At 50.8% G+C, this 25,558-nt stretch overlaps 1 protein-coding gene across 2 annotated transcripts in view; it reads left to right on the forward strand.

Annotated features, from left to right (window-relative positions):
* IGSF3 (immunoglobulin superfamily member 3) overlaps positions 1-25,558 on the forward strand; it is a 94,251-nt gene that overhangs the window by 41,868 nt on the left and 26,825 nt on the right. Inside the window, exons 3-5 of one of the 2 annotated variants that reach the window (XM_066208174.1) lie at positions 19,248-19,658; positions 20,509-20,898; positions 22,588-22,989. In XM_066208174.1, coding sequence (XP_066064271.1) covers positions 19,248-19,658; positions 20,509-20,898; positions 22,588-22,989 — 1,203 coding nt within the window. The remainder of the gene's footprint in view (positions 1-19,247; positions 19,659-20,508; positions 20,899-22,587; positions 22,990-25,558) is intronic. The other variant, XM_066208181.1, reaches the window with a different exon arrangement.

Raw genomic sequence — 25,558 nt, forward strand, 5'->3', positions numbered from 1 at the left:
GCTTCTCAGATGCCATCTGCTTAGAGAGGCTCTTGGTGGGGGTTTGATGTGGATGGAGGGAAGGGGGGAGAGAGGAGTGCTGGGCTGGGCAGCAGTGCTGTGGTTTTGGGTTGTGCCCATGGAGCCTGTTGCTGTGAAAAGCGTAGCGCTGGCTCGGGGTGCTGCATGAGTGCGGAGCTCTGCCCCGTGGCAGCAGTGGGATGAGTTCCTGCAGGCGGCCCTGTCACAGATCATCAGAACAGCAAGATGGACTTGCTGTCTCCTGTGGTGTGTTCAGGCCACAGGATGCTCTGGGAGGGCCGAGTTAAGCTGGATAACTGTGGACAGTTTGCACTAATGAGATGTTTTAGATGACACGTGTGCCCCCAGGAGTCACTGTAAGAACCCACCCCTCCTCGAATCTCTCACTGAAAGGCTAGAAGGTGCTGTCTGTCACTGCCGAAGTGTCATGAGTTGGAGCCAGGCACCACAGTCCCAGCTCTGTTACTGGTCCACTGAGCTGATGCCCACAGGGCCACCCACCCTGTCCCTTGCTATCCTCTGGTTGAAGTTGACAAGACTGAAATGCGAGTGCTCCTGTTGACTGCCAGGACTTAGCAGTGCTGTTGAGCACTCAGGGGATGCTGTGTGGAGCAGTAGGACAGCCAGCCAGCCTGTCTGTGAAACCCCTGTACGCCAGCCAGAGCAGAGGCTGATTAAGCTTATGAAACCTGACAAGATCACAGCCCAAGGTGGTATTGCTGGAGGCTGCTTGACTGGAAACCACGTTCCTGTTGCAGGAACACGAGCATTAGGGATATGTCTCTTGAAGCCTGTCATGACACACAGCTAGCCCCTGTGAACGTCGCTCACAGCTGTTATCCTGCCAGCGGAGTGCAGGAAGAGCCTCCTCCCAAAAGGAGCACTGGCTGCATCTGCTTGCAAATCAGGAGCAGTTCCTCATTCTCGGCCACCTTGGTGTTGAATGGATGGTCCCCTGAGAAGTCAGTGCTGACCAGGGTACTGCTCTTTTGGCTCTGCACGTCCAGCGACCCCTTCATCTTGGCTGGTGTGTGTCCCCAAAATAATCAGGCTTTGTGACCTGTGAAGGACGTCCCCATAGCCCTGCTACCCCATCAATGGCCTGTGTCACTTTGACCCCAGATGAGGAGCTGTTTGCCCATCTGTCAGGGCATGGCAGTCGGTGCCTGAGGGTGCTGTTTGCTGCCTGCTGTAGGTCTGGGAGCTGGCAGAGCAGGCATTGCTGCAGGAGGCTCTGTGGTCTGCTCACCATCAGCTAAAATAAGCTCTGAAGCGATGCATCCTGTGGTACAACCTGGGTGGGAGACTACCTGACTCACCGCCTCCGCCAAGCAGCTATTGCAAGGATCTTCGTGCCACTTGTTGTGGAGCTGTATGAAATCAGAGGCTTATATTTCCTAGCAATCAGTATTTCTCACGCAGGCGCTGCCCTCGGATTCCTCCTGGTCGGATTTGTGCTCGTTTGTGCTCGTCTGGGAGAAGCAGCAGCAGCAGCAGCTTCTTAAACAGACCGGCTCTTACGCCTTTGTTTCCTTCAGCCCCACAGGGTTAATCTCCTCCTTGGCACCTGATTATTTGCTGCTGCAGGGTGTGTGTTTGAAATTCTCATTTAGCTGGCTTTAATCCCCATCTGGGAGCTGTGTCCAGGTCCCAGGGGCTGGGGGTGGGATAATACCTGAGCCCCCCCTGGAGCAGCTCAGTCGCCTCTGCCTCTCCCTGCAGCTGGTGGCTCTCAGGTGTCCCCGAGGGAGGTACTGAGGTGAATGGGCCACTTCCCAAATGGTTACCAGGCATTTTGTGTTCCTTTGTGAGGCTGGTGACCATTGGTATTGCTGGCTTAGCAGCGGGCCTGCTGAGAGACAGGGATGATGGGGGCTTGCGGGGCTGCATGCTCAGGTGAGAGATGGAGCTCCCCTTCCCCTGCTCTTGCCATGACCTCCCCTCCTTCACCTCTGAAGCACTTCAGGCATTGACACAGCTGGCAAACATCACTACATCCCCACAAGCTTCTCTCACCCTCCTGCAGCTCCAGCTTTTTGCCTGGCACTTCTGCAGGTAATGGCACCCAGTACTTTCCAAGCCATTGCTCCATCTTGCTGCCTTCTCCTTCTGCCCCAGAGATGCCCACAATTACCTTTTCAGTGTTCCTCTGGCACCCGCTCGCCTTGATGCCTGGTCCAGGACGTCACACTGTCACCTTCCCCTCTCCCTTGGGGCAAGAGCATTCCCAGTGGAGCTCAGGGTGCTCTCTCTCCCTGCCTATGTGTCGCCCCTTCTCCCCCAACCCTATAGGAAGCAGGTCTGGTCTCCCTAACGTAAGTTGCCTGCTGTTTTTTAGGATGCTGGGTTTCCTCTCCCGTTCACTTTTCCCTGCTCCAGGTGCTCCTGTCGGTGTGTAATTAGCTGGCAGAGCGCACAGGAGTGGCTCCCCGGGGTGCTCTCCGGCTGACACGAGCAGCAGACGGTGACTAAAGCGGAGACAGCTCGCTTTGTACGCCTCGTCCTCCTCGCTGCTGCTGCCGGCAGCTCCAAAGGGATCGCAGATGTGGGATAAACGGGAGCGCTTTGAACGAGTGGCACCGTAATCCCTCCCTGCCCCCGCCCCTCTTGCCCCCCTTTTTGCAGACATTAGTTTGATTAAAATTGCATGAGCCCACACACGGGTGTATTTTATTTTATTTATCTCCTCCTAGTGAGAGGCTGGTTTGAGGTCTGCTCTGTGGGAAAGCAGCCAGAGGGATGCTGGGGAATTCGGGGTGTTTTAAAAAACTTTTCCCTCTGTGGAGATTGCAGCTGGCTGCTGTGGGGCTGGTTGTACTGGTGAGACCTGCTTTTCCTGTGGGATGCTAAACACAAGCACCTTCTTCCCAGCAGAGCCTGAGGTCCTTGGTGGTGGTGCCTGGGCGTGTGCTGGGCGGGCTGGAGCCCCTTCCAACGCTGCTGTAGGGCAGCGGCATCTGGAAGGGTCCAGTAGGGTTGCTCCAGCAAAACTTCACCCAAGGCTTTCCCCATCCCTGAGGGCATCTCCATGGCTGAGGGTGGGTGTAAAGAGCCGGTGTAAAACATAGGAATTAACTCACAGTATAGGTAAAAAGGAAATAGATGCATTCTCTTTCAGCCGGGTTTGTGCACCCAGATTGGCCACAAGTAAAGTCTTCATTACCATTTGAAGCAGCCTTCTTGTCTCCTCTAGAAATGGGGAGATGGCACGAAGGGTTAGATTACTTTGTTGTGCAGCCGTATTCCACTCTGTAAATGCAGTGTTTTTGCCAATGCTATGGCAGTGCTATGTCAAAACTCCTCGGTGAGCATTTGTAGTACAGGCTGTCTTACTGCCTCATCCAGGGGCATGTACGGTTCAGCTTTTGCACGTTTTCCCCTGTTTTGGAAAAGAAAGATGCCGTTTCCTTCCCTTCAGGAGGGTTTACTTTTAATGAAATGTTGCAAAGCGCAGTATGACTCCTGTGAGAGCTCTGTTACGCTCCAAGTGAGGTTTCCTTGTCTGTATCTTTGTCGTGCCCTCCTCGTGCCTCTGCGTTTTTCCCCAAGCGGAGCAGCGAGCGAAAGGGGCTGGTTGCTCCCAAATGTGCTTATCCCAGGGCATTGTGAGCTGCCTGGAGGTTTAATCTTTTCTTCTCAGACATCACTGTGCAGCACGGGGCTCTGGGGAGACGGGCTGGGGTAGCTGGAGAACCAGCTGGCTGCTCAGCCCTGAACTCCTCCAGCTCAGCCACTCTGTCAGGTCCGCAAGCCCACGCACTTTTTACCAGGTGGAAATGCAGTGGGAGCTGTATGTTCACGACTTCCTCTCCTCCTCCTTGCCCGCAAGGGTGAAATGGTTGTGTAGTGTCTAAAGGATAGCGAGGTTTCATGCAGCAGCAGTGCAGGACCCTGATGGGTGCTCTGTGCAAGGGGCTCACAACCCCACGAGGTCCTGCCCCTCTAAGGCAAGAGGAGCCCCCCACAGCCCTTGCTGTAATCTAGTGCAAGATGTGGCCATCACCTGCCGTCCCCTGGCACTGAGTGCCTTTAGTGACTATCTCCCTTTAGGAGGAGTGGGACCCTGCAAGAGTCCCTTTCAATGCCACCACCCACAGGTCTTGCTCCAGGATGCAGCAACACCCAGGTTTGATGGGAGTATGACCTGCAGAACACAATTCCCTGGGTTTCTTGGGAGCGTGGCTGCTTGTCTTCCCATGGCCTGGAAATCTTTGCTGGCTGGTAGGGGTTAGCATAACAAAGTGTCAGGTGAGAGGGAGGCGTTGAATTTCAAGAAACCAGCAACTGAGCAATGAAATCTCCTTGCTTCTAATTCCAGCCCAGGAGTCCCTCTTGCTTACCTTGGAGCAAATCTGCTGTAATGCATAGGAAACAGCTCGGCAACTGCAGCTCTGGCTGTCATCGAGGTGGAGGCTGAGGTTTATTAAAGACCTGCAGAGGTCTGTAAAAAAAAAAAAAAAAAAAAAAAGAATTATGATCTTCTCGGGCTTAGTCATCTCAAGTTAAATATTTGAATAGGTAGGGGCAAGCATTTTGCTGAAATTGGATGATCCCTTTCATATTTACGTTTGGTTACGCTTGCTCTGCGTGTATTTGGATGCTTGGCCAGGGGCAGGGAGGGAGGTGAGGGATGAAAGGGACTTAGTACAGAGAGGGGAAAACAGGAGCAGGGAGTGATTAGAATGGAGAAGAAAGCAAAGGAAACTACTGAAGGTTAAAAATAATAACAATTAGGCTGGGGGGAACCAAGAAGAGGCAGCAAAATAAATCGGGGCCTTTGAAGAAAAAATGGGATAGACAGTGAAGCCTTTTATTAAAATCTAAATGGCTGACTCTGAAGATAAATGAGGTTGCAAAGAAACAATGAAAACAATAAAAAGTGGAAGACAGGAAGGAGGGAAATATTTAAAAGGAAAATGAGAGGTTTTCACAGGTGTGTGCGATTGAGCATGTCAGCAGAGATGCTCTGTAATCTGCTCTAATAATATGACAGCTACTGGGGGCTTTGGAAAAACAAACATAGCCCAAACCTTGCAATTATTTTTCCAGTGAGGTGAAGTTTCCCGAGTGTGTAAAGCTGACTGTGTCCTCCTTTTGTGTATCTCTGGGGCTGCAGGTTACCATCCAGCCTTTCCTTTCTGGGATGTGTCAGGAGCTGCTGCACGGACAGTAGGCAAAGCCTCTCCCAGGGCACTGCTGGCTTTTGTTCCAGATGGATGGAGGCTGGAGAGGCAGTAATTCAGTGCTTGCCTGGGGTTGCACGGCCATCAAGGTACTCCTGCCACCAGCAAAGGAAAGGGACTTTGATCACACCTTGGGAAAATCCTGCCATTTTCCACCCAAAAGTGTTGTGCTGCAGGGGGCTGTCTGCCCTGTTTTGGTCTGTTTTGCTGTGTCAGTGGAAGTGGTTGGTGCTTTGGGGAAGGAGGGCTCAGGGCACCCCGCTTGCTGAGGAGGAGCCAACCTCCTGTTGGGCTACTGTGAGGATTTGTAAGGTGGTCACCTCCTTTTGTGTAGGTCCTTGGCACTGTGGGAGGTTTCTTGGCCTGATAGGACATGGCTCTGATGGATAAAGATGTCAGACTCTTCTCTGGGGAGGTGTGATGTTGTGTTTGCATTTCTGGGAGGTCAGGTCTGACCCACAGACAGGCAGGTGGAGGAATGTGGTTGTTCCAAACCAGGCTGGGGTCTTCAGTGCTGCCCATCTCCGTGAGTAGCTGTGCACTGCAAAATGGGGAAGGATGAGTTCATTGACCTTGCTTCTCCTCCTTTCCCAGTGGAGCAATATCTTTAAGGTGTGCCTGACTCCCAGCAGGGACAGCCTTGCTGCCATCCACCAGCCATGCGCGCATCAGTCCCTCTGTGGAAATAACATTTCCAGGAGGGAGCCAGTGCTTCATAGTTCAGTGGAAAGTCCTGTCTCAAAACCTCTCTCAGCAGTGTGTTGGTCTGCACCTAGGGCAAAGCCACAGCAAGTCACCACGAACTGCAGAGGTGGAAAACAGATATATGACTCTTTTCCTTAAAGGAAAAACATTGAATCACAGGGACCTAATTGCTTAAAATAAATGCAGGGGGGAAAAAGGAAAAAAAAAAAAGGTAGGAGGAGACCGGTAGAGGTGAAACTCAGCAAGGCAGTGCTGGTAGCCCCTGTTAGGCTGCACATCCACCCACTCTGTCTCTACTGCTGTGTTCAGGGTGAACATGACACATTCCTTGGGGATGTGGATCTTGTGGGTCATAGGAAGGAGTTCCCAAGCCAGACTTACCCAAAGCCAGTGGAAGGCCGTGCTCTCCATCTTCTCAGTGTGGTGGCGTGTGCCTCAGCAGCTCTGTGGATAAAGGAGGAGCATTTGTCAGCCTCCTAGGAATTTAATGTTCACATTTTTCTCATATTGTTTCTGAGGTACTCTTGGGGGCTGAATTTGCATTGGTGGCATGAAAGGAATTGGCTTTTCACTTGCGACGTGTGAGGTAGTGAGTTTTGCGTTTTGCCTGTGTGTCTTTTCCACAGTCTTGTTACCCCCTCCACAGTCCTATTGCCACCCCTTTGTGGATATCCTTAAATTCCTGAAATTATCGAGGTGAACTGCATGGATTAAATTCTGCTACAAGTATCTGTTTTAACAGCAAGGATAAGAAGCTGCATTAGTTTTAACTGAAATCACTTTGTGTGGATTTCTCTGGCATAAACCAGACCTTAATAGATCCAGAATGTCTGAGGATGATCGAGTACTCAAATAAACTTGCAATGAATTTTATGGGGGAATAGCTTTCTGTCTCTTTTATGTCGTGGTTTTTGTTTTGTTTCTTTCCAGTGATGGCTAGAAGAATGAACATTTTTCTTAAACAAGGATGTTTAGTTTGGATTTCTTTAAAATCACTTCCCTGCTTATTTTGGGGCAGCAGTGTACAGTGTTGCTGTATAGTCTGTTTTGCTATAGAGAGGTGGCATGTCAAAGAACCAGGCTAAAAGGGCTGTTTGGATCCTCAGGTGGGGCCATCTCTGCTAACAGGCCACAGGTAGAGAGTCTTTCCCAAGGAATTTCTTTCCCAAGTGTGCCTGTTAATGGGAGCTGTAAGAGTCCGACTGAAGCTTCCTTCCCCTATGTATCGATTTCCTCACTCTCCCACCTGTGCTGTCATGATTCCACTAGTTCTTCAGTCACCCTTGAGTTTGGCAGGGCACAGGAGACTTGAATACCTAATGTGCTCAAGCGAGAGTCTTAGAACACTGGAAAACCCCACCAGAATAGTTACGTGGAAAAAGAAAAAACAACCCTTCATACCATTTTAATGTAACAGAAGAAAAGGAACAGTCTAAAGCTCTTTTCTTCCTTTTTGAAGGCTGTGTTTATAGGAACTTAGCTGTGATCTGAAATATGATAGCCTTTAAAACTGTCCTGCTTTGTTACTGGGTACAAAACAGTGATAAGCAAGAAGGGAGGATGTGTCCTAGCTATGCCACAAAACAAGGCTCTTGGGTCTACCTTCAGTGGGTTTTTTTGTTTGAGTGGGTGTCTTTTTTTAGACAGGTTAGAATGCTGATACCAGTGCTAACTTTGATGGAGATTTTTGCAAAAGAAAGAAGAATAAATGTGGGCAGAAGAACTACTGAAGTTAGGTTTCCTGTGGGTCTTGCCTCATGGTTGAATTGCTAAGTATCTAAAAAAGTGCAGTCATTGCTTTTCCCTGATCACCATACCCCCATGGCTATTTTCCAGGTGACTTTTTTGGTGTCTGAGGGTTAACCAAACATTTCATTGTTTCCCACAGAGAAATATTAGTATGTGCTGGGTGTCTCTTCTGCTTCTCCAGGTATTTAATGAAAGCTGCAGAACTTACTCTTGAACTGCTGTCTTCCCTCTCACTTTGAGAACTTCAGCCATTCTCAAAGTAGTGGCCACTTGCTTAGGTTAGGTGGGAGACAGGTGCAAACACTACACTCTCAGGTGGTGCTGTCTCCTCTGGGAGCCTAAATATCTGTTGGAAGAGGTCAGCCTGAGAACATTTACCAGCCAGAGGCTGGTACAAAAGGTGAAGATGGAAAAAGATACTGTCCAAGAATCTTGCAGTGCTGAGAAGCCCCTCCTGAAGACTCTGTCTTTCACCTTCTGTCTTGCTCCCTCATTTTTTTTTTTTCATAGCAACTCAGAACATTTAGAGATCCCTCTCTCTGTAACTTTTTAGAGCTTCCCTCGCCCTCCTTCTGCTCCAGGGTCATTTCAGGCTGGTGTGGATTGGTGGTGTTTCCATTATGCTGTGCTTTCCTCCATCTGCTGAGCTGACAGCAACCAGCAGAGTGTCTTCTGCTGTTCCCAGGCATTTCTCTCTGGATGTCTCAGCCAGTTAAACTCCAGAGCCTACCTCTGCCCTGGGCATTCCTGGGGAGCAGCCTAAGTGAAATGCTTCGTGCTGGCCATTTTGCCATTGACCTGCAGGGTGGGGAGCAGCAGCTGGGAAGCTGGCAGCTTGCAGAGCCTTTTGCACTCGGATGCAGCGGTGAAACGAGCACAGAGTGTGAAAACTGGAGCTGTCTGTGGATCTGGGGACAGGAGTTGTGTCAACTGTGCTTGGCTCTTATTCAGAGGCTTTACCAGTAGAAGGGCTGGAGGCCCTATAAATAAAATGCTGAATTCAGCTGGAGTCAGTGCTATTGATCCTGCACTGGAGACATCATGGAAACTTCCTTTTTACTAGTTTATTTTGTGACTTATTTTCTTCACTGTTTTGAGTGGGTTTCTTAATGCACTGCTTTGATGCTCTGTGTGCATTTGGGTTAATGATAGGTGCGCCAAAAGCATCTTCTCCTTATTTTAATGAGAGATTTATTTCCTGAACAGTTATTTTTAAATGCCCACAGTCTCCTGCAAAGGGTTTGGGGTGTCCTGGAAAACTTGGAGCACTGTGCCCTAGGAGACCTACCTCAGTCTTTTGGAAGACTGAGCTTTCCCTTCTGACTGTAACCATCAGTGGCATGTCTGTGCTGCTGAGATCAGTGCATTTAAAAATAAAGTCATTTATTAAAAGATACTAATACAGGGATGCCGGGCACTCTCAACCGGTTGTACCTGCCAGATTAGCTTTTCCAGGCTAGCTCATTGCTACAAAATTGCACTTTTTGCAGTCTGGAAAGCCCAAAAATTTCAAGCAGAGCCATTTCACCTCCCTTTTACATATCCTCTGTCCCTCAAATTACCACCACCTGAACTAGACAAAGCTTGGAGAGGAGAGATGACCATAGCTATGTGAGGAAGAGGCCAAACTGCAGAAGTCCAGTAGAAGATAAACTACTCGAGAAAACAGATTTGCAGAAGTGGATATTACCTTGTTTTTATCTATGCTGCCTTCACCAGATGGCAGAAGACTGTCAGCTGTTTGGCTGAATTTGCTTTATTCATCTTAATTCTGCTTTTCCTCAAGTTTCTAGTAAAGGAGAAGAGCAGGTGGTCCTTGTGGCTGGGGAACTTGGACTCCATCCTGCAAGAGCCAGACTGTGCCTTTCACTCATCATGAGAGTGCCAGCTTCAGAGTAACAGTTCTGACCTGCCAAAACCTTGTTGGAAGAAAGTAGCTTGGAAATATGCAAAAGAGCCACTACCCTTCCTTCCAGCTTCCAGAAATCCCTCCAGCTCATGCTGACTTTGTGGCTCGCTAGATGGTTATTGTCTGGTGAAGATGTATGTTTGTGTAATAGGTTAGCAATAATTTCCATGCTTTAAACAGGACTGATGGATGAAGGAAAGATTTCCACTGTCTTAGTTTGTATGGGTTTGGTTTTTGCCTTAGCTTTCAAAACTTCTTCTCATCTACCTGTTAACTATCCTATGTCTCTCAGTAATCTGCATGTGAAGGATGTGATTCTCTCCTTCCCTGTCTGTGCCTCAGCATGCCAGTGTTCTCTCTTTGTCTTTCCATGGGAGCTTAAGACCCAGACTGGGCTGAACAGGAATTTTAGCTATAATAATAGAGAGCAATGACTAATTCTGTGCTTTCTTTGGTACTTTGCTTGTGAGGTTGAGATGCTCCGTTCTGGTGTGTTCAGCAGAAAAGTGGGGTTTGGAGAGGATAGGCTCAGATTCTGCATGCAAAAAAACATCTCCAAAGTGTGCCTTGGTCTGTGTTGTCTTGCCCTGGAGGCAAAAAGAAATCACTGCTGAGCCTGCGACGTAGGACAGAAGGGATATTTTGGAAGTTGTGATGGTGGGCTTTGCACCTCTAGGGACAGGTTGGGTGCCCAAAGGCAGATGGGAGGAAGGTGCTTGCAGCTCTCAAAGCCTTCATTATTGAATGAGTGAAGGAAAAACAGCTCTCACGTGCGCACCTTGACCTCCTGTGTGATCTCTGCCGAGCTCTTGAAGCGGGGGCACTAATCTCTGAAAGCAGCTCTTGCACTCTTATCTCCTGGTGTTGCTTGTATAGCTGAGGTAGAGGAGAATGAATCCTCCTTGAAAATTGATTTTTGAGAAGGGTGACTTACCTGACTATAAAGCACCACAAACATTATTATAGTCCGGGGGAATGTGGCCTGGGTTGTGTTTTGAAATGATACGACACGACTCTCCCTGTTCAGCTGTTCGTATTGCCTGCCTGCCCTAAGTGCACTAGGTGGAATGAAATCGGGCTTTTCAAAAAATTGGAGAAAAGAGGATTTTCTAAGCTTCCTATTTCTGTCATTTCTTAACTTCAGCTTCTGAGGTGTAAAACATTAAGACCCTGTTGCCTGCAGAGCTTCAGAGGAGCCCGGGCTGCGTCAGCTCCACGTTTGCTCCTTTCCTGCTTTCCCTGCCTGTCCTGGGGGCTCCAGGAGGCTGTGGCTTAGCAGGTTGCCCTGTACTGGTTTAAGCCACAGCAAATTCCCACATCCCTGCTCTTAGCTCACAAGTGCTGTTAAGTAAAACACATCAGCTTAACCCTCGGTGGAACAGTTGCGTGCTGATGCGCTCTGCCCTCGTGTTTGCAGTGGCTTAGGCTTGCCTTAAGCTGCGGTAGCTGCTGGTGCTCGGGATCAGCGGGAGAGCTAAACCCTCACAGAGGTGAGATGGTGGAAGAGGGAGGGAGGCAGAGGAGGGATTTGTGGTCTGTCTCACCTTGGCTTGCTGCTGGAGGTTATTGCCTCCGCAGGTGAGAGGTCGGTGTGGCACATGGTGGTTTGCAGCCCGCTGCTGCCCGCCCTGGGTGTTTCCCCCAGGCTCTGTTTTGGAGGGCTCTGTGTGGTGCTTGGTGGGGCTGGGCTGGGCTGGCAGCCTGGCCAGGTGTCACTGAGCACAGCAGCTGTGGCAGGGACAAGTCCCAGGGCCAACAACACCCAGAGCAGTGCCAGGTATGAACATTACCTTTGGGAAAGCAGGGCAGTGCCACAGTGTGCCTGGATCGTGTCTGGGTGTTCTGTGACCACACAGCCTGGCCACGAGCCACCTCCTGTGAAGTGCTGGGTAGTTGAGAAGGGACATCCAGCCTTTTACCAAGCACAAGTTTCCTTATTGCAGAGAAGCAAACATCCCTGTCCTTTTGGATGTCATCTCTGCCACCTCCTCAAGCCTATTTTTTACTTGCAGACTGATTTGCACAGTCCCTGCCGAGCGCATCTACCTCTCAGAGCAGGATTGCAAAAAAAAAAAAAAAAAAAAGTGTGCATGTGTGAGGGAATAAAGGTTTTCCTGCCTGAGCTGGCTAGAAGATGGAAGCAGGGATGAATCCTGTGCTCTCTGCCACACACCCAGCTCGTGGCACTTCTTGGCTGCCTCTCTGTCCCCAGCGTCTCTGCCCTTTGGGCTGCTGTCGTCAGGGTTCGCTCTGCTGACGCTCCAGATAATTTTTGCTTAATGAACAAATGATGACTCTCGCTGCTGGGTGCCGCCTTGTCCTTTTGCCACCCCTCTCTGGTTTCTCCTCTTTTCTTTTTTTGTTTTAAATTTTAATGAGGTCGCTTGAACTTTTCCACCTAAATTAGCTGTCCTAATAACCAGATGCTCCTTGGGATGCTTTGGGACGTGGGTGGATAGAGGAGAAGGAGGCTGTTAGCAGGAGTCTGGCTTCTGCTGTTCCCAAATGCAGCTTTAGTTGAGGGCAGGGGCTGTGGGTGCTCTCCCAAAGCAGACAGGGGAAGGGGGCTAGCATCCACCCAAAGGAATGATCTGAACAGCGCTGTGCTGATGGGGCTGGAGGCCCAGAGTAAGCCCAAGGGAAAAGGGGAGAGCAGGTGTCCTTTTTCCTGGAGCTGAAGCACTTGTAAGAAGTTCAGAAAGCTTCAACACTCCCAGGTCCATCAGGGACAAGCCAGAATTGGGGCTGAGCACATCTGCTCCCCTTGTACACGTGCCCTGGGTGCAGAGGGAGGGGATTTCTGATAGGGCCCTGGGATACCTACTGCCAACCCCTGTGGGTTTGTGTGGGGCTTGGGAAGCTGAAGGAGGGCATTGCTGTCCCGTGTGTCTGGGGTGGAGGTGCTGGCTTCTGCCCATGGCATCTGAGAGGTCTCACAGAGCTCAGATATTTCACAGAGCTCAGATGCGCGGCTTTGTCCGGGAAGCACCTCCTGCAAGGGGCATCGTGGAGACACGGAGCAGGTTGTGCAGTGGGCTCGTCTGCCACTGCCTGGGAGGGAGCACAGCCACAGCCTCAGACGGGTAGGCTGGATGCATGACTAGCAGAGCCCATGACAAGCACGGAGAGGTTCAGGCCCTGAGTCGGAAAGCTGACCTAATTTCCACTTTTTGCATCTTCTGTCGGATTCTCTTCTCCCCTTTCTCTCCCACCGTAGTTACTTCTGTTTTGTTTTTGTGTTATTTTTTTTCCTGTGCCCTTTCTCACTTGCTGCTTGAACTCACCCAGTCGCATTGGGAGATGCATTTCTATTGGCATAATCATTCCAGGCAGTCGTTAATGTACCAACAAGGATACCATTGTAATCGGAGGATTTATTACTACTGCTGTGAAACAACTGCCATGCTGTCTCACTTAACTCTTTAGCTCCTCTCCTGTCTTCTGCCAGCAGCTCAGTCAGTAGCAAACTGCCCTTTTAAAAAAGCTGGGGATGTGTTATTTTATTCTGTTCTTTTCCTGCTCTAACCATGGGATGCTGCAGTGATACGGGTGAGAGTGAGTTCAGTGCTTCACCATCCATATCTGGATCGTGTTGGAGCTGAAAGTGACTTTGTTGTTAAACTTCTCATTTAAAATAAGATTTAAATATTTCCATGAAGATGAAGAGTACATTTTGACTGCTTTTCTTTAGGCCACAGCAATAGTGTGGCCTAAAGAACCTTGCAGGACCTCGAAGGGAATTCACTATTTCAGAGAAGTGTATGACTTATTTTTTAGTTTAAGCAATTACTAGTATTTTATCTGCCTCTAACTATCCTTATTTTTCAGTGCAGATGGGGCTCTGCTGAAGGAAAGTAATCCCCAACCAACCAGACTGTTAATACTTGTTTTTCCCAGTGGTAGCCAGAGCCTGTGGCTATATGTTGGTAGGCAAGGAAGAGGGAAACTTCTGCACCCTCAGTCACAGTGAAAGCACCTCTTGGGGTGGTAGGTTTTCCCTCTCATATTCTGGTCCTCAAGTAGGACCTTGGGCAGTGGAGGGAGCTTATAAGCAGCAACAACAGAAACAAAGCTTTCCTCTGCCTGCAGCCACCTGAGAGTTTCTAGCTGGTACTTAAAAATGAGACAAGCTGAAGAGACGCTACCAGTGGCATGATCAGCTCAGATTTTTTGCCACTTGCGGAGGTGACATTGAGGGTCGTTCATCAGCTTCACAGCGTAACAGGGTGCGTGTTTCCTCCCTGCTGAAGGCGCTGCACGCGCTCCTGACTGACAGGGAGGAGTGCCTGGTGTGCTGCAGCAGGTATGGATCAGCATGTACAGCTAATTGCCAGGCACCAGGGCTCCAGAGGATTACACTGCTAATCTAGATACTGCTCCTGCCTTATCAGCACCCCCTCCCTTCCTCCCGCTGCACGCCTGCACACGTACTCGGATCCTGTATGGAATAGGAATCAATAGTGCTGTGGGCCAGGGATGTAAAGGAACATGGATCCCTGAGAGCTTCCAGTGGCTGGGAGACAACAGGTCCCTTCCAGCTGCTCCTGTAGCAACAGGGTGTCTCTGGTGGCAGACCCTCCCTCCTTCCCTGGGATGGCGTGGGTGGCCGCAGAAGGGTCAGCGGATTTTGCAGAGTCTAATAACAAAGTGCTGTGTTCCTGTTCCTCGTATCCCACCCTCGTCGCCATTCAGGTGCCTCCCAGTGCTCACCTCTGGGTCCACCAGGGTAGCTCAGGCACTGCTGTTCCTCTTGAGCATCTTGTTTCTGTCTTGCATGCACAACTGGAGGGCTTTGGAAGGTTTATTGGTGCTGAGATGTGATCCCTGTGGGGCGACAAGATGTTGTGGGGCAGATGGAAACAGAACTTTCGCACTAATTTCCTGCAAAATCCAAGGTGTATGTCTTAGCCAGCAACAGCTTCTTAGGAGTAGGGAATACATGTATTTGTTCTTCCTAAATAGTTCACACCTGATAACTTGGTAAGCTTAGCTCTGTCCTGGTGGCATGAAGCAGGCAGCTGGGGACACAGGGTAGCACCCTAGAGTGTCTCTAAAGTGAATCAGTGGGTAAAAGCTATAAGGAAATCCAAGGGAAGAAGAGATTGCTGGGTTTTGCTTGTTCTGCAGTGGCCCTGAGATGGTCCAGCTGTTTTGGGTAGCCTATCTAAGTTGTTTTACTCCTGAGGAGCCTGAAGTGTAAGGCTCCTGTGGTGCTAAGTGATTTTCACAGCATTGTTTCACCAGCGTGAGCTAGAGAGCCTCTGGCTCCCAGCCTGATGCTCCTCCTGCATTGCTTAGCAAGGAATGGGAGTCTCAGGCAGGTTTGCTGCCTTGCCTGGGAGCAGAGAAAACGTTGGTAGATCTCTGCTTTGTGTTGACTCATGAAAGCTTTCATAGCCTACCCCTTGCAAGTGTTTGGGGTTTTGGAGACCCAAGGATGAACCAGAGCCAGCCTGGGGAAAAGTGAGACACCTGGATCATCCTTGTGTGTGTGGGCAGAGTTCAGCATGGCACTGGGAGCTGCTGGAAGCCTGGAGCTTGTCCTGGGGCTTGGAGCAAAGTGTGTTCATGCGTGCACCAAGTGAGAACGCCTGAGAACCCCAGTCTCTGCTCCCTGCCTGTTTTCTGGGAGACTGTTAACCAGCTCCTTGTCCTGAAATTAGCTGTAATTAGCTCACTGAGTTCTCGTTGGTTGTGTGTTACTGAGGTGTGTGCATTTGGCATGGGTTTGCCTGGAGCTGGGTGTGTGAGGAGGGCTGCCCTGGCCAGTGGGGAGCAGCTCTGGGCTCCTCCTCCTGGTCCTGGCAGCTGGGCCCTGGGACTCTCCCTGGCTGGGTCCCTGACACCCTCTAGTGGAAATATTTATATTAAATATTTCAGGAGCTTTCAAAACTTGGTGGTGGTTGTGAGCACCCTGTGCTCAGCAGCCCATGCAGTGCTCTCTGCAGTGACCTGTGGCTTGGGGGCTCATAGGAAATGCTGTATTCCTTGCTCTTAAGTGTTGTGAGTAGAAGCTCAAAGGTGTCAGCTTTGGCTCAGGGATGATAGCACAGTAGATTTGCTCCCAGGAATCGCTTTTCAGTCACTCCTCTCCTTGTCCAGCTGCTTGCTGCCAAACCTAACCTTGATGGTGGAGAGAAGGGAGTTCTGCTGGCACTTGCAGAGGGTCATGACAGCTGCAGGGTTGGACTTGTGTTTGGGGACAAGGAGGAAGCAAGGCTGGATGCTGGGGGAAGTGAAGAGAAGGCTGCCTGGATGGCACATTGAGAAGAGAGGAGAAACAGGCAGGAACTGGGTGAGAAAGAAAGAGCAAAAGGATGTGTCCTGCAGCATCCCACTTGGCTCTGATTCAGGTGTGGCTCTGCTCCCTTTCATACAGGGAGGTGACTCTCATCTAAGCTTGTCCTTGCTTTCAAGTGAAGCTCAGCTTGCAGAGCGTCCCCAGGAGCCCTGGTGCTTGCTGTGGCAGGTGGCTGCAGGATGAGTGTGGGCGGCTGGCAGCAAAGCCAGGGCTCCCAGGTGAGCACTGTGCAAAGGCTCACTCGTGTCCTGATATGCAAACTGATGTCTCTGAAGCTTGAGCAGGGCGACTGGCTTGGAAGGAACTTCTCTTCAGGAGAATCACATCCTGCATGCTCAGTCCTGCCCTGGTGAGCACCTCGGTGGTGTTCCCTGCTTCCTTTTTTCTCTGTGACTCCCCAGCCCTAGTCTGCTCAAGCCTGATGGGCTAAGCCATGCCTGTGGTTCTCTTGTTACACGGAGTCACAGAATGGGTGAGTTTGGAAGGGACCACTGAAGGTTATTTAGTCCAATTCTCCCTGCTTGAGCAGGTTCCCACAAAGCACATCACCCAGGATTGTGTCCAGATGGCTTTTGAATATCTCCAGAGAAGGAGCCTCCACAGCCTCTCTGGGCAGCCTATTTCAGTGTTCTTGCCATCCTCACAGAAAAGAAGTTTTTCCTCGTGTTTCTCTCCTCCTGCTGCTCAGCACCTCCTGGCTGCACCCTCGTGACGCTTGCCCTTCAGACCCTTGATACATTGATGAAGTCCCCTCTCAGTCACCCCTTGTTGGTGCAGGCCAGTGGGGTCTGTGCCTTGGGAATTGCATTTTCTCTTCTCCTTCCAACTTCCCCCCTCACTGAGCGCAGGACCCGAGGCACGTCTTGCAGTGTAAATAAAACAGCTGTTTGTGCATCCTTGACTAAGTATGAAAGCGATGGTGTGAAGCACAGAGCCTCCCTGCTGTCCCAGCCACCTCAGGGCTCTGGCTTGTTCCTCGCTGATCATCTGATCCTTGAAAAAATGGGCTTTCATTTATCAGACAGCTCTCAAGTCCTCCTGGTTAGGGAGGTGGCACTGATTCAATATATGTCCCTGCCACGCTGATGTAAGACAACAGCCCCAAGGCTGTGTGCAACCCAAAAGGTCTTACCAGTTCCTCTAACCAGGAGGATCTTGGGTGGCTTTTTTAAGTAAAGTAGCAGGAGGAATGCAGCACACTGTGTCAGGTGCTACCACAGTTAAATTACAGTGTTAACCACACACCGACACCTCCTGATTCTTCTCCAGGATTGCACTTTGCAACTTGCCTATGAGGAATAAAGGATGCTAACCTTCCAGCCGGGTTACGACCTGGAAATACAAAGTCATGGTTCCAGATGGCAAAATGATGTCTGTGCTAGCCTCCAGCCTACTCAGGGAATGGTGTGGCAAGTGCTTGCCTGAGACCCAGCCTTCAGACAGGCTTCCCAGCATTATTCCTGGGAAGTGGGAAGCTCCCCATCTGGCAAGCCAGGTGCTTGTCCCCTCTTGGAGCATGACCTGGCTTGTCCTGCAAAGCCAGACAGGCTCCTGGGGTCAGCAGCTCCCTGTGCTTACCCAGAGAGCAGCTGTGCTGCTGAGCAGGGCTGGGGGGCACACAGGGAACTGCTGGGGTACACAGGGCTCTCAGATTGGGGCAGAGAGGACAGGCACATTTCCTTCACAGGTACCTGCTTTCACCCCATAAGCTGCTGCACAGGGGCTCTGCACTCAAAGCATCTCTGCAGGGAAGTCACTCCAGCGAGATGATGATGAGGCTTAATTTATTTAAATAACATAAGAGAAGTTGTAAGAGCCCGTGGCTGGAGGGCGAAGAGAAAGGAGTCGTGCATCTGTGAAAATTACTCAGTAGGGTTTGAAATGAGAAGTTTAAAGCTTGTTGTGCAGGCACTTTGAACTGGCAAGGTTAGTTTTCGCTGTCACCACTGTTTGGGAGTCGGGGGTAAGGGGAGAGGTGAAGTAAGAAGGATCCTGGCCAGAACATATTGCCAGCGAGCAGAGGATGGGGGTTCCAGTGAGAGAGATGAGGGGAAGGGAGGGAGTAGAAGGCGTGGTGGTCACAGGGACAGAGACAATGACCTGCAATGTCAGCAGCCTTACAAGGTGCTTTTCCTGTCAGGCAGTTACCTGGATGGTGAATATGTAAAAAAAATGCTTCCGTCCGGACTAGATGTGGGAAGATTTCCCTCTCATTTACTCCCAACTTGTTCCTTTTTTTTTCTTTGCCCTCTTCTGATTTTGACTTTTCTGCCATAAACAATCCCAGTGGTTGTCTTCACTGCAGCTCATTGCTCTCTGTAGCAGTGCCTGAATGAAACAGATGCAGCTTCTGGCAGCTCAGCTAATTTTGTCAAACCATCCAGTGCTGTCAATGAAACCAAACTGAGATCTGTTAATTATATTCCACTGGTATGTGGCAAAACCGTGGGCATTAACAGGCTCACTCACACTGCCTTGTCTGCAGAGCTGGGGAGAAGGTTTACATTCTTCTTTCCACGTGATGTTTCTTGAGACAGCAAAGTCTAGAAAGGCTTCTTTATTAAAAAGTCTTATCTTCTGGTGGCAGAACCGCTTGCTAAATCCAAGCAAGGTTAGGGGAGCTGCAGTTTTTTGTTTTCATTCTGATTTTAGCAGCTATACTTCCTTTCCTCTGGTTAATCAACTGGAAAAGTAGCCAGCAGTTTTACTACCAGTTGTCTGGGAGAGGCTGTGTCCTGAGAGTGAGCACTGGTCAGAATGCAATTGTATTGCTGCCCTTAGAGGAGCCAGTTCCCTCTGAATGCAGAAATCTCTTCCTTTGGCCTGAGGGGGTCATTAAAAGATGAAACGATATAAACAACGGAGAAGGGAATTGGAGCTCCTGACTTTTTTATGAGGGAAGATTAAAGGAGCTGATTATGTTTGGCTTGGCCCCACCAGTGACTGGGGAGGGGTGAAGACCATGCCAGGGCTAAGAAGTGGCTGAAGGATGTGGGCAAGAGGGGGGTCACAGAACATGCTGAGGGGCACATGATGGAGGAGAGGCTCCTCGTGACAAAATGCCTTGATGGGAGATGGATGCATTAAACTGTGCTGCTCTGCAGCGTGAAGAAAAACCTCGTTCACTTGCTGGGGCCCACTGAGCAGAAATTTAAGCACTTGGAGTTTGTGCTGCAGGTCATGGTCTTTCCCAGCCAAGGGCTTTGGGGACGATTCTCTTCGTCTTAGGGACTAAATATGAGTTAACACAGCCTTGCTAATACTTAATGTTTAATTGCAACTTCAAAAAGAAACTTCTCCCCCAGCTCTCTCTTGAGGCGTTTAGCCTTTACACTGAGCATTTCGGCGTTGCTAACTCCGGGCTGTTCCTGTCCTGCAGTGATCCCGGACTCGCTGCGGGTGACGGCGGTCCCGCAGACGCTGAACAAGGTGGAGCACGACTCCCTGGAGCTGAAGTGCGAGGTGTCCAAGAGCACGGCCCAGCACAGCCACGTCTCCATCGCCTGGTACCGGCAGCGGGGCGGCGAGGCGCCCGTCGAGATCATCTCCCTCAGCCGCGACTTCGTGCTGCGGGCCGGCAGTGCCTACGCCCAGCGACAGGCCACGGGGGACGTGCGCTTGGACAAAGTTGGGGAGACCACCTCCAAGCTCACCATCTACAACCTCCACCCGTCAGACCAGGGCGAGTTCTACTGCGAGGCAGCTGAGTGGATCCAGGACCCGGACGATTCTTGGTATGCCATGACCCGCAAGCGCTCCCAAGGCACCATCGTCAACGTGCAGGCCACTGGTCAGTGTCTCCTCTGCCTTTTCATCCTTGGCTGGGTAGTGGGAGGAGATGGAAAGTGGGGCTGTGCTTTGTTGGGTGGCTGGGGTTTGGCTCACTGCTTTGCCACGTGCCCCACTTGGGGGCTGCTGGCAGGGTTAAACAGGGCAAAGGAGGGCCCAGGCACTGCCTGCAGCCAAGGGAAGTGTCAGCAAAGGGCAGCGAGGGGGTTTGGGTGGCAGGCCCTGTCTCCTGATGTGGTCAGGGATCTAGAGCTGGCACAGAAGCTAAAATATGCATCTTAAGCACTTGGTGCTAGCACAGACAGTGAAGATTTTGGTAAGTTTGGAGGTTAGAGTGATACAGCAGGGAATAAAACTAAAAATTTCAGCAAGCACTTTTGTATCACGTAAGGTCCATTTAAAAGTCAAAATTCTTCTCTTAGCCCCCAGCACAGATTCCTGCTAAGGATATAAAGACCCAGCTGAGCTCTCTGTTCCCCTCTGATATCCCCAAAGGTTCTGCCTCTTGACTCAGGCCGAGCGGGGTGTGAGTAGGACTAGGCTCCAGGTCATATTCCACAGTGGTACTGGATGCTGGTGTCACACCAGAGCTGCTGCCTGGAGGAAAGGGATGTGACTGAGGAAGCCTTTGCGTGCTCTTTGCTTGATGGGCAAGAAGGTGCCTCTCCAGCAGCACTGCCCATCTGGTCTCCCACAGCAAAAGCAAGTCCCTAACCTTTTTACCTCTGGATGTGCTTGTCTGAGGGATATTGGCTATGCAAGGAGTAGCAAGATCTGAACATCTCACATAACAGGCATGCTGGCTCTCCTGGTGGGCGTTGCCATCCTGACACAAGTCGTTCTCTCCCCAGACAAGGAGTTCAGTGTCCGGCTGGAGACGGAGAAGCGGATGTACATTGTGGGCGAGCCAGTGGAGTTCCGGTGCATCCTGGAGGCGCAGAACGTCCCCGACCGCTACTTCTCCATCTCCTGGGCCTTCAACAGCTCCCTCATCGCCAGCCTGGGCCCCAACGCCGTGCCGGTGCTCAACAACGAGTTCGCCCAGCGCGAGGCCCTGGGCCAGCTCAAGGTGGCCAAAGAGAGCGACAACGTTTTCGTGCTGAAGATCTACCGCCTGCGCCTCGAGGACAGCGGCAAGTACAACTGCCGGGTGACCGAGCGCGAGAAGACCGTGACGGGAGACTTCATCGACAAGGAGAGCAAGCGGCCCAAGAACATCCCCATCACCGTCATGCCACTCAGTAAGTAGGGGCCTGCCCATCCCCTCCTGGGGGCATTGCTGGGCTGGGCAGGCAGCTGGGAAAGGTGTGATGTGCCCAGATCACAGCAGTAAAGGAGAGGGAAGATGAGAGTTCACATGCTGTTCGGGCTTGGAATCCCAGCTGGCAAGATGTGTTTTTGCTGTTGGGAAGGTGATGAAAGGGAGGGATACGTGTCAGGCTCATAGGTGGGGAGTCGTGCTCCCACCTTGGTAATGACACCAAGCTGGCAGTTCCGTTCTTGAGCAGAAGGTACGTGTGACAGCCTCTGACTTGCTCCTCACATCTCTCTCCTGGCCTTGCTCTGCAGGGAGCTGGGTGCTCTCTAAAGTACTCAGCAGGCAAAGTGGGGAAACCAGCTTGGCCTTGGTTTATCCTAGGAGCTGCTAGGTTCCTGCAGGCTGTTACGTGATGGTAATTCGGCTGTCTTGCAAGACAGCTGTACTGGAAGAAACCAGGTGTGCTCCTTGAGCCGCAGTGCTCTTCAGCATGGAGCTCCATCCTGGTCACTGTGGGTGAGCCAGCTCTCGTGAAAAAACTGGAGGCTCGCCTTGAATGTCTTTTATATTTGTCAGATGAACATGGTAAATACAGAAGAAACAGGCTGAGAGGAGAGATTCCACTGACTCATTCCTTGTTTTGCTCTCTGAAACTCTGGTAGCCGTGGCATGGTGAACCATGCATGGGTTGCCCAGGCTACCATGGCAGTGGGCTGGGACCAAGCAGAGGGTAGCTGCAAGAGGATTTTGTCCTATATTGGCCTCCTGTCTCCTAGATTTGTAGGGAAATGCAGCCCTTTCCTCTAGCTGTTTTTTCTCCCTCATTTCTCCAAAAGAAATTCTGTTTCTTTTCTCTCCTACCAATATTTGGTCTCATTTGTTTGGCTTTGAAAATGACTCTAGCTAGAAATCTTGCATTGGACAAATATCTAAAATGTATTGTTTCTAGACCCAGCCACCTTTCAGACAAATTTGATTCTTGCCTTTGATAAATCACCAGCTGTAGGGACAAACACGATGGTTTTTTAAGGGTGCTACGTGTCTGTAACTCTGATGGAAGGCAGCAGGAGTAACCAGCACTCAGTATCTCTGAAAAGCCAACCACAAAGCCTTACACTTCTGGGAAGCTCAAGATACCAGATTTTTTTTTGAATGTTACCAAACAGTGATAGCTACCTATAGTGTCACTAGAAGTGGGAGTTTGGGAGAGCTTCTCCCAAAAGTTGTTGGTAGGAATGGATGTGGCAAGATGGTGATCAGGATGACCTGAATTGAAAAAGCCACAGGGCGCTGGAAGCTTTTTTTTTTTTTGGCAGAGCCAGTTGCACACAGTGCATATTGTAGCAACAGAAATTCCCTCAAGTTTTGCTGAGATCCCGTCCCGGACCTGTGACCAGAAGACACGGCAATGTCTCCTGAGCTGTAGGCAGAGATTTCTCCCAGCTTTGGCCTTCACCTGCCTTGAGTGTGCAAGTCACCAGGAGCAGCTCGCTGCCCACCCAGCAGTTTTTGGATGTGGTCACGCATGAGGTTAAGACGTGCCTGGACCCAAATGCGTGGGCAGTTCCCTGCACCTGGTGGAAAGCGTCTCTGGCCGGCAGCGTCCCTCTTGCAGCCCGAGCAGTGGCGAGTGTGTGTCATCTCCCCTGTGTATATGCGTTTCTCTCCTTAGAGACCAGCATCTCCTTGGAGATAATCAACAACGCCAGCGTTGTCTTGGAGGGAGAGAGCCTGCGCTTTGGCTGCAACGTGCGCTCGGGCTTCGGGCCGCAGAGCCGCCTCTCGGTCACCTGGCAGCTGGTGGACAAGCTGAACCGGCGCAGCGAAATCGTGCGTCTGGACCGAGAGGGCACCCTGCACCCCGGCCCCGCCTACGCGGAGCGCAGCAGCTACGGGGGCATCCAGGTGGAGCAGGTCCGGCCCGGCTCCTTCACCCTGGAGATCTTCAACAGCGTCAAGGCCGACGAGGGCCATTATGAGTGCCGGGTGGCCGAGTGGACGCGGACGCTGGATGGGGAGTGGCAGATGGTTGGGGAGCGGCACATGAGCACCCCGGTGTCCATCACTGCTCTGGGTGAGTACTTGAGGCGTGGGGGGCCCTGCGGCCACGGTCCCCCATGCGCCTGGCCGTCCCCCAGAAGGTCGCCTGCAAATCACTGAGGCTGTTCTGAGCGCTCCTGCCTTTGCTTGGCAGCAAAATGGAGGCACCCAGCAGCCTGCCCACAGCTCCTCGTAGGTTGGTGCAGAACGCCTGCATGCGCCGTCGTGTGTGGGGGCAAAGTCTGAGGGGTGGCTGTGGCAGGAGCAAAGCAGGGAATAGCTGAGGAAAGGGATAGGGCTTCCGGTGTCCTTCAGAGGAGAGGGGCTGCCAGTCCCATGGTGTGTTCTGCCAGTACTGGAGCTGGATTTTGGTCAGTGCAGTGGTGGTGCTCCATTGGCAGCCCATGGACATCGCAGCCTCCTTGCCCGCCCTGGGTAAACCTTACCTCTGCCCACACCAGATCAGGAGCTCAAAATGCTGGGCATCTGTTGGCCCAAAAAGCAGAAATGGTGGGCATCTCTGACAGAAAGAATGGTCCTCGCTGCCTCTGCAGGGAGGCACTGAGCTACTGGCCCAGAGCCACAATGTTGTCCGTGACCGAATTAAACCGGTACCTGGGATCATTGCAGCTGGTACTCTGCTCTGCCAAGGGGCTCCTCTATTCAAACGCAGTGAAACCACATCAGTTTAGGAGAGCACAGGTAGGGGGTTTGACATTTTGCATGGATTGTGAGTTACTTCGATCCTCTGGGGCTGGTTCCAAAACTGATCTGCAGAAGGCTGAAGAAGGGATGACTGCTCCTGTGAGGCCACTGATTTTCAGAGTGCCAAGGCTAAGACAATCAGGGAGCTCTATTGAAAGGTTGAGATAGGAATTTTGGCAGGAGGGTGGGGACTGTGTGGCTTTTATTGGTACTCTGAAGTATTAATCTTAAGCTTTGACAAAATGTGTGTGAGACCAGACTTGAAAGCTGTATTGTATTCTGATGAAAATCTTGCCTTTTTCCTCCTTTCCTCTCCTTTGCTTTTGACCTCCTTTCAGAGGCTGTTTTGTCTGGAGTTAGAAATCTTCTCTGTATGGCTTCCAAAAGCAGGTAGGGATGTTCTTTTGTAAAGAACTAAAGGAAGATTCTCATTTAGTTTCAATGGTATCTTGCTCATGAGGTCAGCAGCATTTGGCCTGCTACAAGTCCCAAGTATCAGCCCTTCCCTTTACTCTGCCACTTGTAGAAGTCTTGAGATTAAGCGCTGAGATTTTAAAATGTGTCACTTCTACTCTTGTTAAAATTTAACATGCTCAGAAGTGCACAGCAGTTCCAGAAGATGTGATGGAAAGGTTGTCCCAGCCCTTCCACTCCTCAGTCACTGGCTGTTGAGCATGTTCTGTCTAGTCCTAAGAAATTCCTAGGTCTCTAACTAGAAAAGCTGAAGTACCTCATAAAAATGTAGTAGAGAAACTATTGAGTATTGTTTTGCTGCTGAATCTGGTATTTTTTTTGTTCAGCTTAATGTTTTTGAAATGTCCTGAGAAACTCAAATTCAGGGTGCTAAGAAAAAGCAAGAGAGGTTTATGGCTTCAGAAACTGCTGTTTAAAAAAAGAAAAAAAAGCAGTAAATTTAGTGACACTCACATTTCAAGTTAAGGTCTTGTCGTTTTCCAGTCTGCTGGGGTAAGAAACTCTTTAGCTGATGATGTTCAAACCCATAAATCTAACCACAGGGTGGTTCAGAAGCAACAGCCAGAAGAGAGATGTGCTGCCAGAAGAGACCAGATGTTCCTGAACTTCTGAGGCTCTTGATTGTGTGGCATGGACTTAAAGCCCCTGTCTGGCCAGGGAAGGAGGGGGGTGAGGGAGTACTGTATTTTTGTAGGGAGGTTTTACAGAAAATCAGTCTACTTCTATGCTTTTTGTACCAACTCCCAAAAGAAGAACGGCTTTTGTTTGTTAACCCAAGTGCCATGACTGTGTTGACGGAGTTGAAGACGTGACAAACACACCTGGCTTCTGCATGACTTCCTGAAGTTCCCTTGCCCAGGCCAACTGGAGAGTAAACCTGATGAAATCAGCTTGGTGAAATTAAACTGGCTTTCTAGGGCCTTCTCTGGCTCAATGTTTCTCTGAGCTGGGCCTGGTAGCACACTTCGTGGGGCAGGAGGGCTGCTGCAGGGTCTGAAGGTGAGGGCTTTTGTGGGGCTGAGATGCAACAGCTCTGCAGGGGAGGCAGCCTGGGTCTGACACTGCCCTCCTGGGTAATCACTGAACATGCTGTGGGAGGCTTTAATCCCGAAGATTGACCTGTTTTCTCAGTAATTACACGTCCCGGAGCTCTGGCACGGTGACGCCGTGGGGTTGCAGAGGCACTTGCTGGAAGCGTGCAGATTTGGTGGGCTCCATGCTGTGCCCGGTCTGCCTGCAGCAGCAGGGAGCTCCTGGCTCAGCTTTTTGTGTCAGTGGCAGGCTGAAGCTCCATGCTGATCCAGAAGATGTTCCTTTTTTGACTGGTCTCCTCAAGCAGTGGCAGCTCTGCTGTGAGCTGGGGTGGTCAGCACTGCAGGGAGAGGGAGAACTGTCAGCCTATGTGGGACTCCCCATGGAACCTC

This window comes from Chamaea fasciata, unplaced genomic scaffold, assembly GCF_029207755.1.
Source record: "Chamaea fasciata isolate MVZ Bird 193981 ecotype frontalis unplaced genomic scaffold, bChaFas1.0.hap1 SCAF_2, whole genome shotgun sequence".
NCBI lineage: Eukaryota > Metazoa > Chordata > Aves > Passeriformes > Sylviidae > Chamaea > Chamaea fasciata.